Raw genomic sequence first — 13,073 nt, 5'->3', positions numbered from 1 at the left:
GGCTCTGGAACTTGTGGTGGAATCTCTCGAGGAGCAAGGCACCCCAAGTTTATGCAGCACGAAGTACACTTTACAACATTCTAGGTCTAATCTAACACGTGCACGAGCAGGCGGCGGAAGTGGCTTCTCCAATGTATATACACACTTCTCCAATGTACATACATACACACAATGTAAAATATGAATCTCGCATATCACCGCATAGTGTAGAAATTCCCTAACAAACTCTATTGGGGGGACGGAACACCATTCCCACTAAAGATAGTCCCTCATTTGGTGTATTGATGATGTGGTGGGGAGCATAGGTGCTCAATTGGACTGACATCTGGTGACTGCAAAGGTCATAGCATACAATATGATTCACATCATTTTCATGCTCATCAAAACATTCCTCCTATGGTCATTGTCATCCTGGAAGAGTCCACTCCCATCAGGACAGAAATGTTTCATCATAGGATGAAGGTATACTTTGTACTGATTTGCAGTTACCGTTCTCTAAGGGGATACGTGCACTCAAACCAAGGGGACAATCATACCAGAAAAATGACGCCCATAGCATAACAGACTCCCTCACTGCAGAGTTCAAACATTCAGGCCTGTACCATTCTCTTGGTGTACAGTACTCCACACATGCACCTGCCAAGTTGTCGACATATTGGTGAAGGATGACTCATCTGACATATCACCTTTTTCCACATCTCTGTAGACCAGTACCTATAGTTTTTGCACCACTGAACTCTCAATGCACATTCATCTTTGCAATGAGGAATTTATTCACTGTCTGCAACCCTACTATAACATCCCTCTGTACGTAGTTGTTGAGGGACTGTTCTTGCTGACACAGTCTAATCACGTCCTGCATTGACATTCTCAGTCACCTGAGGAAGAGTTGCTATTCTGCTTGTCCTATCGCAGTAATGCATGAGCATCACGGTCATAAAATGTGCACTTTTGACCACAATTCAAGTCACCAGCGTTTGTGGTTGTTGAGTCATCCAGGTGATATTCCTGGCGCCATCCTTGGAGTCCATGTAGGTTAATTGACTCCCTGTATGAAAACAAGGCTGACATTTACAGAATAAGACCCCACACACATGGAAGCAGAGGTGTACACAACACCAACAACAGAGGAGGAAAGACGTGGTATGAATATTTATTTGGAGATTTTCATGTCAATTCATTGAACTATTATGGTTATTGGAAATTACACTCACTTGTTCACCAGATTCCGCTGCCACTTATCTTGAAACAAATCATGTCTGCTTCCCCCCAAAATTGTAAGGGGTATGCATTTGAATACAAACACTACAATGTAAATTAATTTAGAGAACGGAAAATCACAAATGAAAGGAATCTGCCAACATGGTAATAGCTGTATTTTCAAGTTCAGAGGAACTTCCGTGCCCTCTGGTGACATCGCTGACCTTAGACAAACTGATGTGACCGGCTGACTGTGAACAGGCCAGACATTGACAGGCCAGACATTCAAACAGTCAAGTCAGGAGACCAGCTGACTGAGCAGTCCCATTGAAATGTCGGAATGGCATTTGTAGTTGTGGTGAGTCTGCACTGTCCAGGCTCTTCATTCCACTACAAATACTACTGCTAGAACACTGAAACACACATTCCCAATGCCTTGGAGAAACAGTAAAATCCCTTACGGGTCCATTTGGTTCCATTTACTCTCTGAGTTAAATTAACACATTAACATTTTACAGTATCGTTACAGTAGGCACATCTGCCCTTTCGGTCGGTGAAAGTTGTGTGCTTTTATTGTTTTTCATTTATGGTTTGGCGTGCCTTAAAGACTGTTTGATGATACCAAGCAAATAGAGAAGACCTTCTGTTTGCTCAAGGCTCTTCTGTATATTTGACTACAAATGAAACCGTCACACTGGTAGACATGTTATGGGGTGGGTAACAATGACAAACAGTTGTCTAGGAACTCAGCACGCAATGCAGTCTGTCTTAGCAAAAATGTGTTTATTCTAGAGGTGCTTTGAAGAAAGCTGGTGTCTGTCTATAAAATTGGCTATACCAACAAAAAAGCCAAGAGCTGGGAGTAGGGTGTTAGCGAAGAAGAGAGACTTTGCGATGGGAAGGGATATCTTTCACTGGGCTATGCAAGTGACACAGAAACACGCACGCACGCACGCACGCACGCACGCACGCACACACACACACACACACACACACACACACACACACACACACCGAGGGCTATGTGAGGAATCCTTTTTATGACGTTATACAACAGACAGAAAGTCCTGTACTGGCTGTCCTGAGTGGGAAAGAACAGGGAGGCAGGAAGGGAACATAGCAGGGAGTGTCAATATGGTAAGCCCGGCCAAGCCAAGTCAGGCCTGGGTGTGTTAGACCAGTGAGTAGGGGGGCTTGGGGGAGATTCCGGCCCTGACAGGAAGGGTTTGGCATGGTGCTCCACACCAACCTGTCTCCAACTGTTCCCCCTCTCCGCTTTGTCCTTATGTCGCAATAACCAAGGAAAAGTACTCAAGCCCGGTGTCAGGTATCAGAGTGCTCTATATGTTGGCTGCCGTTTAATGTTCAAAACAAACTCTTGTGTAAGAGGACTTCCAGAAACTGCAACGGAACTCACAGCACCCTGAAGACTGACAGGAGAGGTTGATTTATTTGTTGGAAGTGTAAAGATACACAATGCTCGTTTACCATTTGAAAATCTGTGTTATATTCATTTAGCAACAGTGTCATGCAAAAACAAAACCAACATAGACCAACAAAGCTTACGGTTACATTTGTTCAAAAATAATGGTTCTAGATCTAGGTTTTAGATCTCATGCAGTTGCAATATTGCTCCATTGGAGCAGGAATAGTGCTTGAGAAGAATGGGCTGTAGTGTACCATACTCACACAATTTACATTTTAGGCATCTACGCTCTTTGCCAGAGTGAAGTACATGGTCAGTGCACTGTTGCATGATCATTTATCAAACAACAAACGTCTTAGATTGGTCAGAGATATCCTACAAAATTAGAAGTAAGCAGCATACCTCACACCTATCTAAAGTTGACAGGAACAATAGGGGGTTATGCTAAAAAACTAATTACTCCATATCAGCAGCCCTGCTTCACATAAACTGTTCATATTCATACAATACAATGAATCATGATCTCATAAAATAATGGAAAAGACAACAACGCAGAAAGGTTGTGGAGCCTCACCAAGCTTTATTTACATGCGCACCATTTCTTATACAAACTAGATTACAATTCAAAATGGAATACACAGGAAAAATACCCACTAACATCGAGAAGTCGAGAAGAAGCAAGATTACTAAAGGGTTACGTTCAAAGGGCAGGGTTCAGAGATGACATGAGGGCATAGGGAAGGGAGCTGGGCTGGGGCACCAACAGAGGATGGAAGGGCTCAGGAGAAGAGGATGAAACACAGAGGTCCAGGAAGTGACAAAGGTATCTAGTGGTAAGTTTCTTTGTTTAATTTTTTTTTGCTTTTCCCATCATGTTAAATTTCCGTATGGGGTTTTGTGGGTTTATGTGTGTGTGCGTGTGTGTGTTGGGCTTGAGACGAGTCTTCCGACTTCTGATAATGAGTTCTCTCCCTGAATGAAGCCGTTAGCAGTGAGTGCATGTGTGGAAGGCCTGTCCCACTACGACTAGGTGTAAACTAACCCCCCTAATAGTCTACATATGGAGTACAAAATATCAGGAACAACTCCCAAATATTGAGTGGTAACACCTGTTGCACAATCCTTATCTCGGTTTTATGAAGGCTTAGAAGTTCCTCTTTCATCCACTTGTCTACACTGTTCTTTGCGACTGAAGTGGATGTAGATGAATTCAGTCAAACAATAAAGGATTGTACTGTAGCTTTGCTTCCCTGGACAGGGAAAGAGGAAATGTTCCCAATATTTTCTACAGTCAGTGCAGATCAGTTGAAATACTTTGCTGTTTGCTCCGTTTCTCAGCATTCCCCCTGCCAACAGGAATGCGACAATGCACAATGCAGCTCTAGAAGGTTCTAGGTTTGTCTAGGTATACAAAAGTCCAGCTCATGGCCAGATGATAATCGATCCATGCCATGGAAAGCACCTTCTCCCTGCTGAAAGGACTGGGACATTAACCCACCCATGAAGGTAACGATCCGTCCATTGAGAGACTTTCCCCCATGTCTGCACCAAGATACAGTATAGTGTACATACTATATACACTCATAATGATAAACCCACAGAAAGGTGGGGCAATGGTGCATGCAGTGCATCTGTCAGCCCTGATTTTAGAAGGCGATAAACAGCACTACGTTTGTGGCTCTATGTTTATGAACAAGGACAGCTTCCAAGGACACAGGGTGCCTCCATATTACAATTCCTGTTGAGGCCTGGGCACCGTTGCAAAGGGGGTACAGCCAGATCATGCACTAAAGCTCAAGTTGCACAGTACTGTAGATCATTCTGGCCAGCCATGCACGCACGCACGCACACACGCACTCACACACACACACGCACTCACACACACGCACGCACGCACGCACGCACGCACGCACGCACGCACGCACGCACGCACGCACGCACGCACGCACGCACGCACGCACGCACGCACGCACGCACGCACGCACGCACGCACGCACGCACGCACACACACACACACACACACACACACACACACACACACACACACACGCACGCACACTTGACTCGGCCTCAAAGTGATATACACATGTCTGTGCACTATTTTACACAGCAGGGTAGCCCTTTTTTATGTAGCTACCCCCAGACACAGAAGGGGTACCAGGCTTCTCCAGAGGCTATGACGACACCACCATTTAAAAAAAGAAAACGAATCTGGTTCAACAACAAAATCGCTGGTAACGGTGCTTCCTTCCACTCGGCAAGTCGCATCATTTATCCTCTCTTTGACTCTTATCTCCCGAGGTATCACAAAAAAAGCCAAGGGGTCAAGTACACTACATGAGTATATAAGGACATAGAGTGAGTATATATGCATTTCACACGATTCATAATGCATAAATACATACATGCATACAGAAGGTCGTGCTGTATGCACCATGAGGGATAGTGAATAGGGGTAACACATCAGCGTGAAACACCATCCAAAAACAAAAACTTGTATAGTTCAACACTTACACACGCACGCACGCACACACACACACACACACACACACACACACACACTCACACACACACACACACACACACACACACACACACACACACACACATGAACACACGCTTGAGAGATACAGGAGGTGTAAACCTGGAGGAGCACCAGGCACATTCACAAGGGATGTATTTGTGTGTGCGTGTACATGTGCGTGTGTGTGTGTGTGTGTGTGTGTGTGTGTGTGTGTGTGTGTGCGTGTGTGTGTGCGTGTGTGTGTGCGTGCGTGTGTGTGTGTGCGTGTGTGTGTGCGTGTGTGTGTGCGTGTGTGTGTGTGTAACAAAATGACGGACCGAGCGAAGAGCCTAGATTCTGACTTGTCCTTCGCCTTCCCTCCTCTTTATCGCAACGGTCAACAGTTCACAGGTTACAAGTTCACAACACAAGCGTTATTGTTTTGCCAACAAATGTTTTAAATACCATCAAAATGGGAACTTGGTGTTACTTGGAAGGGGCGACCTCTGTCTTCTTCCCCCTGAGTGTTTGCTGTATATGCATAACAAGCCCCACAAACTCACAACAACAAAACAGCAGAGTTAAACACATATCCCTGCTGTTATTTTTCTCTACATAATGTATGTGTGTAATGTGTAAGCGTGTGGGTTGCGCGCGTGCACGCTTGTGTGTGCGTGTATGTGTGATTTGGCTGCCAGCATCTCCTACTGTCTGTTTCAAGTAATTTGGCAATATACACAGATAGCTTATTGTTTTGCTTGAAAAAACAAAATGGCTTCTAGAGGGACGAGCCTAGTGTATAGCTTCATTCCCAGCCTATAGATTCCACCTTGCCATGCTACAATTGTGGCTTCAGCTTTGGGCTCTGCAGGCTGCGGGTAAAAAAAAAATATGCACGGCTCGTTCTCAGTACAGGATTCAACACTGTTTACATAGCACCTGCTATGGTGTGGAAATGTTCACAAACCTAGGACACAGGTATTTATTTTGGCTACATAATATGCTGTGCTATACGACCTCGACAGAACCCAACCAAAGCTAAGAAAGCCTGTTTCCCCTCCTTCTAGGATTTTCCACTTATTTGAAATCCCTGCTGCCCCATACTGTACAAAATATCCATGAAAGAGATTTTATTCTTCTGACATTTTCTTTTCTTTTCTTTACAGTTAGATACACACAAACGATAGAAATCTTTCTATAGTATTCGGCTAATTGTATTGTCATTTCCAATATACCATAATTAATCATAATTGGAGCTAATCAAGCAATTCCTAAGATACAACAAGTGCATGGAATTATGTTATTAAATCAGAACGTAATAAGGGCTTTGCTAATTTGGGGGGCAAAATGTGTGGGTGTCAGTGTGTGTGCATGTTGTATGCATGTGTGTTGAGTGCTCCATGAGTGCAATATCACTCTTCACCCTCTCTTTCCTTTTTTGTCAATACATCAATACTTTTTATACAGACCTGTGTGATGCAGAAACAAGTAATGATAAAAACAGGAAGTTCAAAAACAAACATTGAACATTTAAAATCACAGAACGAAACCAGAGGGGGAGTTTCGCAAAACATAACACATCCCAGAAAACCACTGGATTAGATTTACATCACATCACGTTTGTTTATCATTTTACATTTTGTCTTTTTTTTTTCTTCTTCTTCGCGACAACTGCAACGTGCACCTTTTAGTCCTTGCGTTTCACCTCAAAGTCTGTCCGATGATCAGTGTATCTATTTGCAATCAATACACTCTGTCCAACTGGTTGTCAAAGGGAAACTTGCATAATTCTGAGATCAGTTCTTTTGTGGTGTTTTTACAGGAGGCTTTGAGGGCTGACGTTCTGCGTCTACGGAGTTTGTCAAATAGTTTCATGGTTCATCGTCAGTGTGGGAGCCACGGTAAAGCTCTCGAACAGGTTAGTCTTCTGTAAACAGAGGGTTTGTGTTTCACGTTGTGCTGATGGCAGGTTTGGCAAAAAAGGACGTTGTGTGTCTGTATCTCCTCTTGCACTACAGTTCGGACCTGGGGAGACAACGATAACAATAGAATTGTCATTGTCATTAGCAAAATCCTGTTTCTTTGTCCTGTCCTGATATTCAGAGTTAGCTCCATCTGAATGTCCGTACTATTTCAGAAAACATCACCCATGTATTTTTTACAAGTCACTGGAAATGGTGTGTATGACTGAATGTAAACACAAGCACGCACACATGCGCAGTCTGCGCACACACATGCACGCACACACACACACACACACACACACACACACACACACACACACACACACACCACGCCATACACACCTGCTCTGCTTCTTCCTGGGCCGAGGGGCTCTCAACCAGGGACCCAGCTCTGCTTGCTGGTGGTGAAGTTGCCAACACCATTCATGTTGGCTAGAGACTCAAAGTTAAAGTCCAGACCATCTGCGTCCATCAGCTCGTTCCTGATGATGGAGTCCATGTCACACTCCAGGCTGCCATTGAACATGTCCAGGTCCAGGTCGGCGGGGAAACGGTCTGGGCAGATCCCCCCGCCGCTGCCCGCTGTCCCATTCAGGAAGATGGACGAGTCGATCTGCATCGAAGAAGACCCATTTCCTCCCAGCGGGGAGTGCAGGAGCTGCTGTTTGGCGTTGGCCAGGGCGTTGGCCTCGTTGAGGCTGAACCCCCCGTTCAAGGACCTCAGTGCACTCTGGTTGTGGTTGTTGGTTTGCAGCAGCAGCCCCCCCTGGACACCCTGACCGCCTCCGGTGCTCCCGAAGGTCATCATGGGGTCACTGCGAAGCATGAGGCTTCGGCGGGAGTTCTGGGAGATGATGGCGGCGGTGCTGGCCTGAGACATCAGCGGGTCGGACTGGGTCATCATGACGTCGCTGTGACTGTGGCCGTCGGCGTTGAGCAGGTCCTGCAGTGTCTGGCTGCCAAAGCGGGAGATGCTGGAGAACGACGTCTGCTTGTTCTCCTGGATGGTCTGCATGGGGGACGGACGCAGAGAGGAGGCCGCCGGGTGGGGCCCGAAGATGGAGTTACTGTAGCCGGTGCCTCCGCCGTTGGAGGGAGAGGTTGTGGAGGGAGAAGAGGTGGAAGAAGGTGAGTCAAGCCCGTTGGGTTTCGTCCCGAAAATGAACCCTGAGGAACCCCTCGAAGTGGCCGGTCCCGGAGCGGAGTCCACCAGGTTGATGTTATCCAGCAACTCATCCATCAGGTCATCGGTCAGTCCTTCATTCAGGTTCATGGTACCTGCCAGGACCGCCAGGCGAGGCAACTCGGCCGGCGGGGCTTTTACGTTGACCGTGACGGGGACGCTGCCGGGAGACAGCGCCCGGCCGGGGCTGGAGTAGAGCATGGGCGAGAGCGGGGGCTCGTCGTCGGGCACTTCGTCCAGCTCGGGGTTGGCCAAGATGGGCGAGAGGCGGCCACTCAGCGTGCTGGCGTTGGAGTTGGTGCGGGAGCGAAAGTCCGTCCAAGTGTCTAGCTCCTCGCTGCTACGTGACGTGGGACTGCCAGGCCACTTGGATAGGCCCGAGGGGCTGTCTCCGCCCCCGTCTCCGGCCGCGGCCGCCGCGGCCTGCAGGGCGGCCTTCTTCTTGGCAGCGCGGCCCCGGGCAGACTTGGTGTATTTGTTGCTATTGTCCATGGAGACGGCACGCCGCCGGGGGGCCTTGCCGCCCTTCCCGCCCTCCGGGTTGATCATCCACCAGGAACTCTTCCCCGTTCCCTCGTTCTGGACGCGGATGAAGCGGCTGTGCAGGGACAGGTTGTGCCGGATGGAATTCTGTCAGGGAAAAAGTGGGACAGAGAGAGAGAACTGTGTAAGTCGTGTGTACAAAATCATTTTGGAACAATTACTATTACAATGGCCTGTCATTAATATTGATCGGTTCTATTCTTGTGCATTTGCTAATGTACCATTCAAAGAATAGCTCTCATTAAGTCCAAGGGTATTGATTAATAAACCACCCACTGAGTTGGGGATAATGATTAAGCAGCAAGATAAATTGCTGCTCTTGGCAACAACGGTAGTGCTGTAAAAGCAACACACCAGACCAAATTCTTCAATTACTTGTTCATTCATTAAATACATGACAGCAAGACTGAAAACATACAGTACATGATGTCGCTGTTATCCCCATTGTAGCTGGCTTATGTTTGTGAATGTGTGTGTGTGTGTGTGTGTGTGTGTGTGTGTGTGTGTGTGTGTGTGTGTGTGTGTGTGTGTGTGTGTGTGTGTGTGTGTGTGTGTGTGTGTGTGTGTGTGTGCGCGAGAGAGAGATGGAGAAAAAGAGCGAGTGTGTTGGTGCCTGGTGAAACAAAGCAGCCTGCTCGATTATGAATGACACATACAAAAGGACCCCCCTTGCTGAGTTGCGTAAGCTGTGTGTTTTGAAGCCTGTGTCATATCGTGTGTCTGTATGCGTGTGTGAGTCACTGCTGGTGTTTATTGATCAGCCCTGGGCTTCTTCATGTGGAGCACCCAGGAGACTCATTGCGGGGAAACGGGTTCTCAAACAAAGAAAGGCTGAGGTGCCTTTCTTATGACTGTTTTGTTTATAGAACAGAGCATACAGTATGAACAGCCGAATCCCGAACTGCAGCGGAATGCCTCCTGTCACGGCAACACTTGTTGATCCCGCTGCAGGTTTTTCAGACAATGATTTATCAGGTTGGAGATGTGCTTTTCCACTCTGAAATGTATCACCTGGGCGTATTATCTAAATCTAAGCTCAGATAAGAATCATGTGTGACAGCTAGAAATTTGTCTTTGCATGGACTGGAGGATTCGGTTACAATGAGAGAAGTAACTTCCAAAGAGACTGTGGATTATTTTATCCACTTTCAAGCTGCCGTCCCTATTAACCTATTAAGACCTGAGGCGATTCTTAAAAATCATTTCTAAATCCTAACAGTTTTTTGAAAAAAAAAATCCAAAAACATTTTTTTCAAGATTTTTCAAAAATAGCAGATCTACAAGCTCATACTGCAATGAGCTTGTATATCTGCAATTTAAATAGGACTCGAGTGTTTTAACAAGCCCATAATCTTCAAAGGTCATTTTAAGCAAATGAACTCATAGATGTTACAGTATATTGCATTAGGGCTAAATGTGAATGACTAACTGCAGAAGGATTGGATACAGGCAGAGGGCAGGGAAGTTGTATGAGCGAGTTTTGTGGGTGTGACAGGTCATTAAGGAACCAACAGGGAGTTAAGACTGATGTCACAGGGCTGGGTCATATTTACACCATATGGACAATTACATTGGTCACAAAAGCCTATTCGTGTTTTATGGCCTGATTGTTATGTTGTCTAACTGACACGTGTCTATCCCCATTACCCTGGGTGCCTTCTAATTATAACCAGTGTTTTAAATGATGGATTAGTGCGCTGGATTTATGATCCATGAAGGGACTGGATTGAGTGTTCCATGAGAGAGTGCAGAGCGCTGATGGAAAGAGGAACTATATGACTCTAAACTCCTACTTACTGCTGTGAAGAACAGCCATGTGCATGTCCATCTGGACACACCAATGCACACGTATACACACAATGTACACATGCACGTACACATACTTACTTACTCACATACACGCACGCACGCACGCGCACACACACACACACACACACACACACACACACACACACACGCACACACACACACACACACACACACACACACGTACACACGCAGCCATCTGGTTGCTTGAGCCGTCATGATTTCATACCATGGGCCACTAATATGATAGTATAATGATGGGTACACACACATGTCAAAACACACCCGCACAAACACAAAGAGCATCAAATTATCATGTATGAATTCAGAGATTTAGAAAAAGAGCATTGTCGGTTGACACATTGTAATGGTTTGCCTCCCACTGTCCAACAGCTACAGATGGCCTCCTAACTACAATAACAGCCTCTTAATGTGCTAACGGGTTATCCACTTGAACCCCAGCATGCCTATTCTAGGGGGGGGGGGGGTTGGCAAAAATAGCAGATCTACAAGCTAAAAAAAACGCGCCGACAAGACCGTCGGCTGACACTGTGATTGGTCAACCAAAAAACACACCACTGTTTCTGAGCTGAACTAAGCAGAAACGTTAGCGATAAAGCCATTTCATGACGTCTTTAAACAGTGTATGTCATCATATTACGGTTTTGTCAAACGTATTGTACTAGAGAATTACATAAACATACATTATTATTATAATATACCCTCCTCCTCCCTGCTAGTGTTCATCTCCAAGCCTGTTGTTCCTGGAACACATGGCCCAGAGTGGGCCCCCAGGGACACTGAGGCTATGCTATATCCTCCCATATAAACAATTCAACCACCATGCAAAACATGCACTCATTTCACCATCTACTCCAGCCCCCCATTCCCCCCATATGTACAATGTTTTCCCTCCCGAAAACGGGGCGGATTCCTGGGACTCGAATCGATGCAAGCCAAAGTCATTTGGAGTGTTTTTTTGTGGGAGTCGTGATATTGTTTTCCACTAACCAGCCTTGTCTTTGGATCGCCCTGGGGTTATGGTTTACAGTTGATTCGGCCTGGACTGTTATTCTGGTCACAGGCGGTCCAATAAAGCAGTGGTTCTCAACCTGTGGGTCGGGAGTCCCCACATAATTTTGTTTTGGTGGGGGTCCCAGCAGATATTTCCAGTGTTCATTTATCCATTTGTTTGTTATCCATCCTCAGAGCTAAGGATTTTACAGTGTGTGTGTGTGTGTGTGTGTGTGTGTGTGCGCGTGTGTGCGTGTGTGTGTGCATGTGCGTGTGCATCGACTGACATGAATGTATGAAGGCAGGGCGCTAGATGGTTGTGACGTGTTGTGAGCTTGTAGATCAGCTAATTTCTGTGTGTGACACCGGTGTGCAACTAAGTATAAATCACCCTTAAGAAATACCACAGGGAACAGTGTTTACCTTCCTTACGCCAGCATCTCTGGAGGCATGACATAAGGCTGTTTTATTAGACAAAAACGCACACACAAACACTCACACACTTAAATACTTCCAGCTGCCCTAGCCATGTACAGTAAATAGCGGCGGGAGTAAAGGGTTTGGTGCTCAATAGTAGCCGAATTTTGGGTCCCAGATGAAAAAGTTTGGGAACTCCTGCTTTACTGTATTATTCTTCAAATATCACTTGAGTTTTTCACACTGGCTGTGACAGGTCAGAGAGAGAGAGAAAGAGAGATAACAGGATTTTCTTTTCTTTCTTTTAAGCCATTATGTCTGATGACAGTGAATCCATCCCTCCCTTCCTTTACATCAGCCTCTTTCTCAGAAGAGAACATATACTTAAGATAATATCTCTGGTCTCTGGAGGCTTTCACAATGTCTTCTAGGAACAGTCTCCTCATTTAACTCTGAGTGTACACATGCACCCAAATGGCCTTTGTACACTCAGAGTTAAACTATTACTGAAAATCAATTTAGGCGGGATTATCCAGCTTCTAATTGGATTCACCTGTTCAAGCTGACTCGTCAACAGCAAGAATATTAACCCACCCCAGCGCGTGCGTGCGTGTGTAGGTGCGTGCGTGTGTGTGTGTGTGTATGTGGAACGCCACAGAGGGAGTGGACTGTGTTTACTTCACTGACTTGTCTTCTGGGTTATTCCCAATCCCGAAGCCCATTAAGAAAAACAGCTCACCGGGACAGCAGCCCTGATTCATAACCCCCTACTCTGGCTGCCAGGAGCGCTCACTTTTCGTGCGCGCACGCACACACACACACACACACACACACACACACACACACAGACACACACACACACACACACACACACACGTACGCATGCACACAGAGCTGGAGGCAGCAATCTTCAAGGGGATAACAACACTGATATTGCTCTCTTTCCCGCCCAGTTACCATTTAATATGGAACTGACAGCATATTCCTTGTATACACACACACACACACACACACACA

At 46.1% G+C, this 13,073-nt stretch overlaps 1 protein-coding gene across 5 annotated transcripts in view; it reads right to left on the bottom strand.

Annotated features, from left to right (window-relative positions):
• Positions 1-3,163: 3,163 nt before the first annotated feature.
• Positions 3,164-13,073, bottom strand: part of LOC308103357 (forkhead box protein O3-like) — a 53,504-nt gene continuing 43,594 nt past the window's right edge. For 2 of the 5 annotated variants that reach the window (XM_080453291.1, XM_080453289.1), the window contains exon 3: positions 3,164-8,906. In XM_080453291.1, the coding sequence (XP_080309417.1) occupies positions 7,467-8,906 (1,440 nt within the window). In that variant the 3' untranslated portion in view covers positions 3,164-7,466. The remainder of the gene's footprint in view (positions 8,907-13,073) is intronic. The other 3 variants (XR_013934731.1, XR_013934732.1, XM_080453290.1) reach the window with 3 other exon arrangements.

The sequence above is a fragment of the Gymnoscopelus braueri genome (assembly GCF_963280865.1).
Source record: "Gymnoscopelus braueri genome assembly, chromosome: 16".
NCBI classification, from domain to species: Eukaryota; Metazoa; Chordata; class Actinopteri; order Myctophiformes; family Myctophidae; genus Gymnoscopelus; species Gymnoscopelus braueri.
The sequence above is the reverse complement of the archived record's forward strand: the minus strand, read 5'-3'. Positions and strand labels throughout refer to the sequence as shown.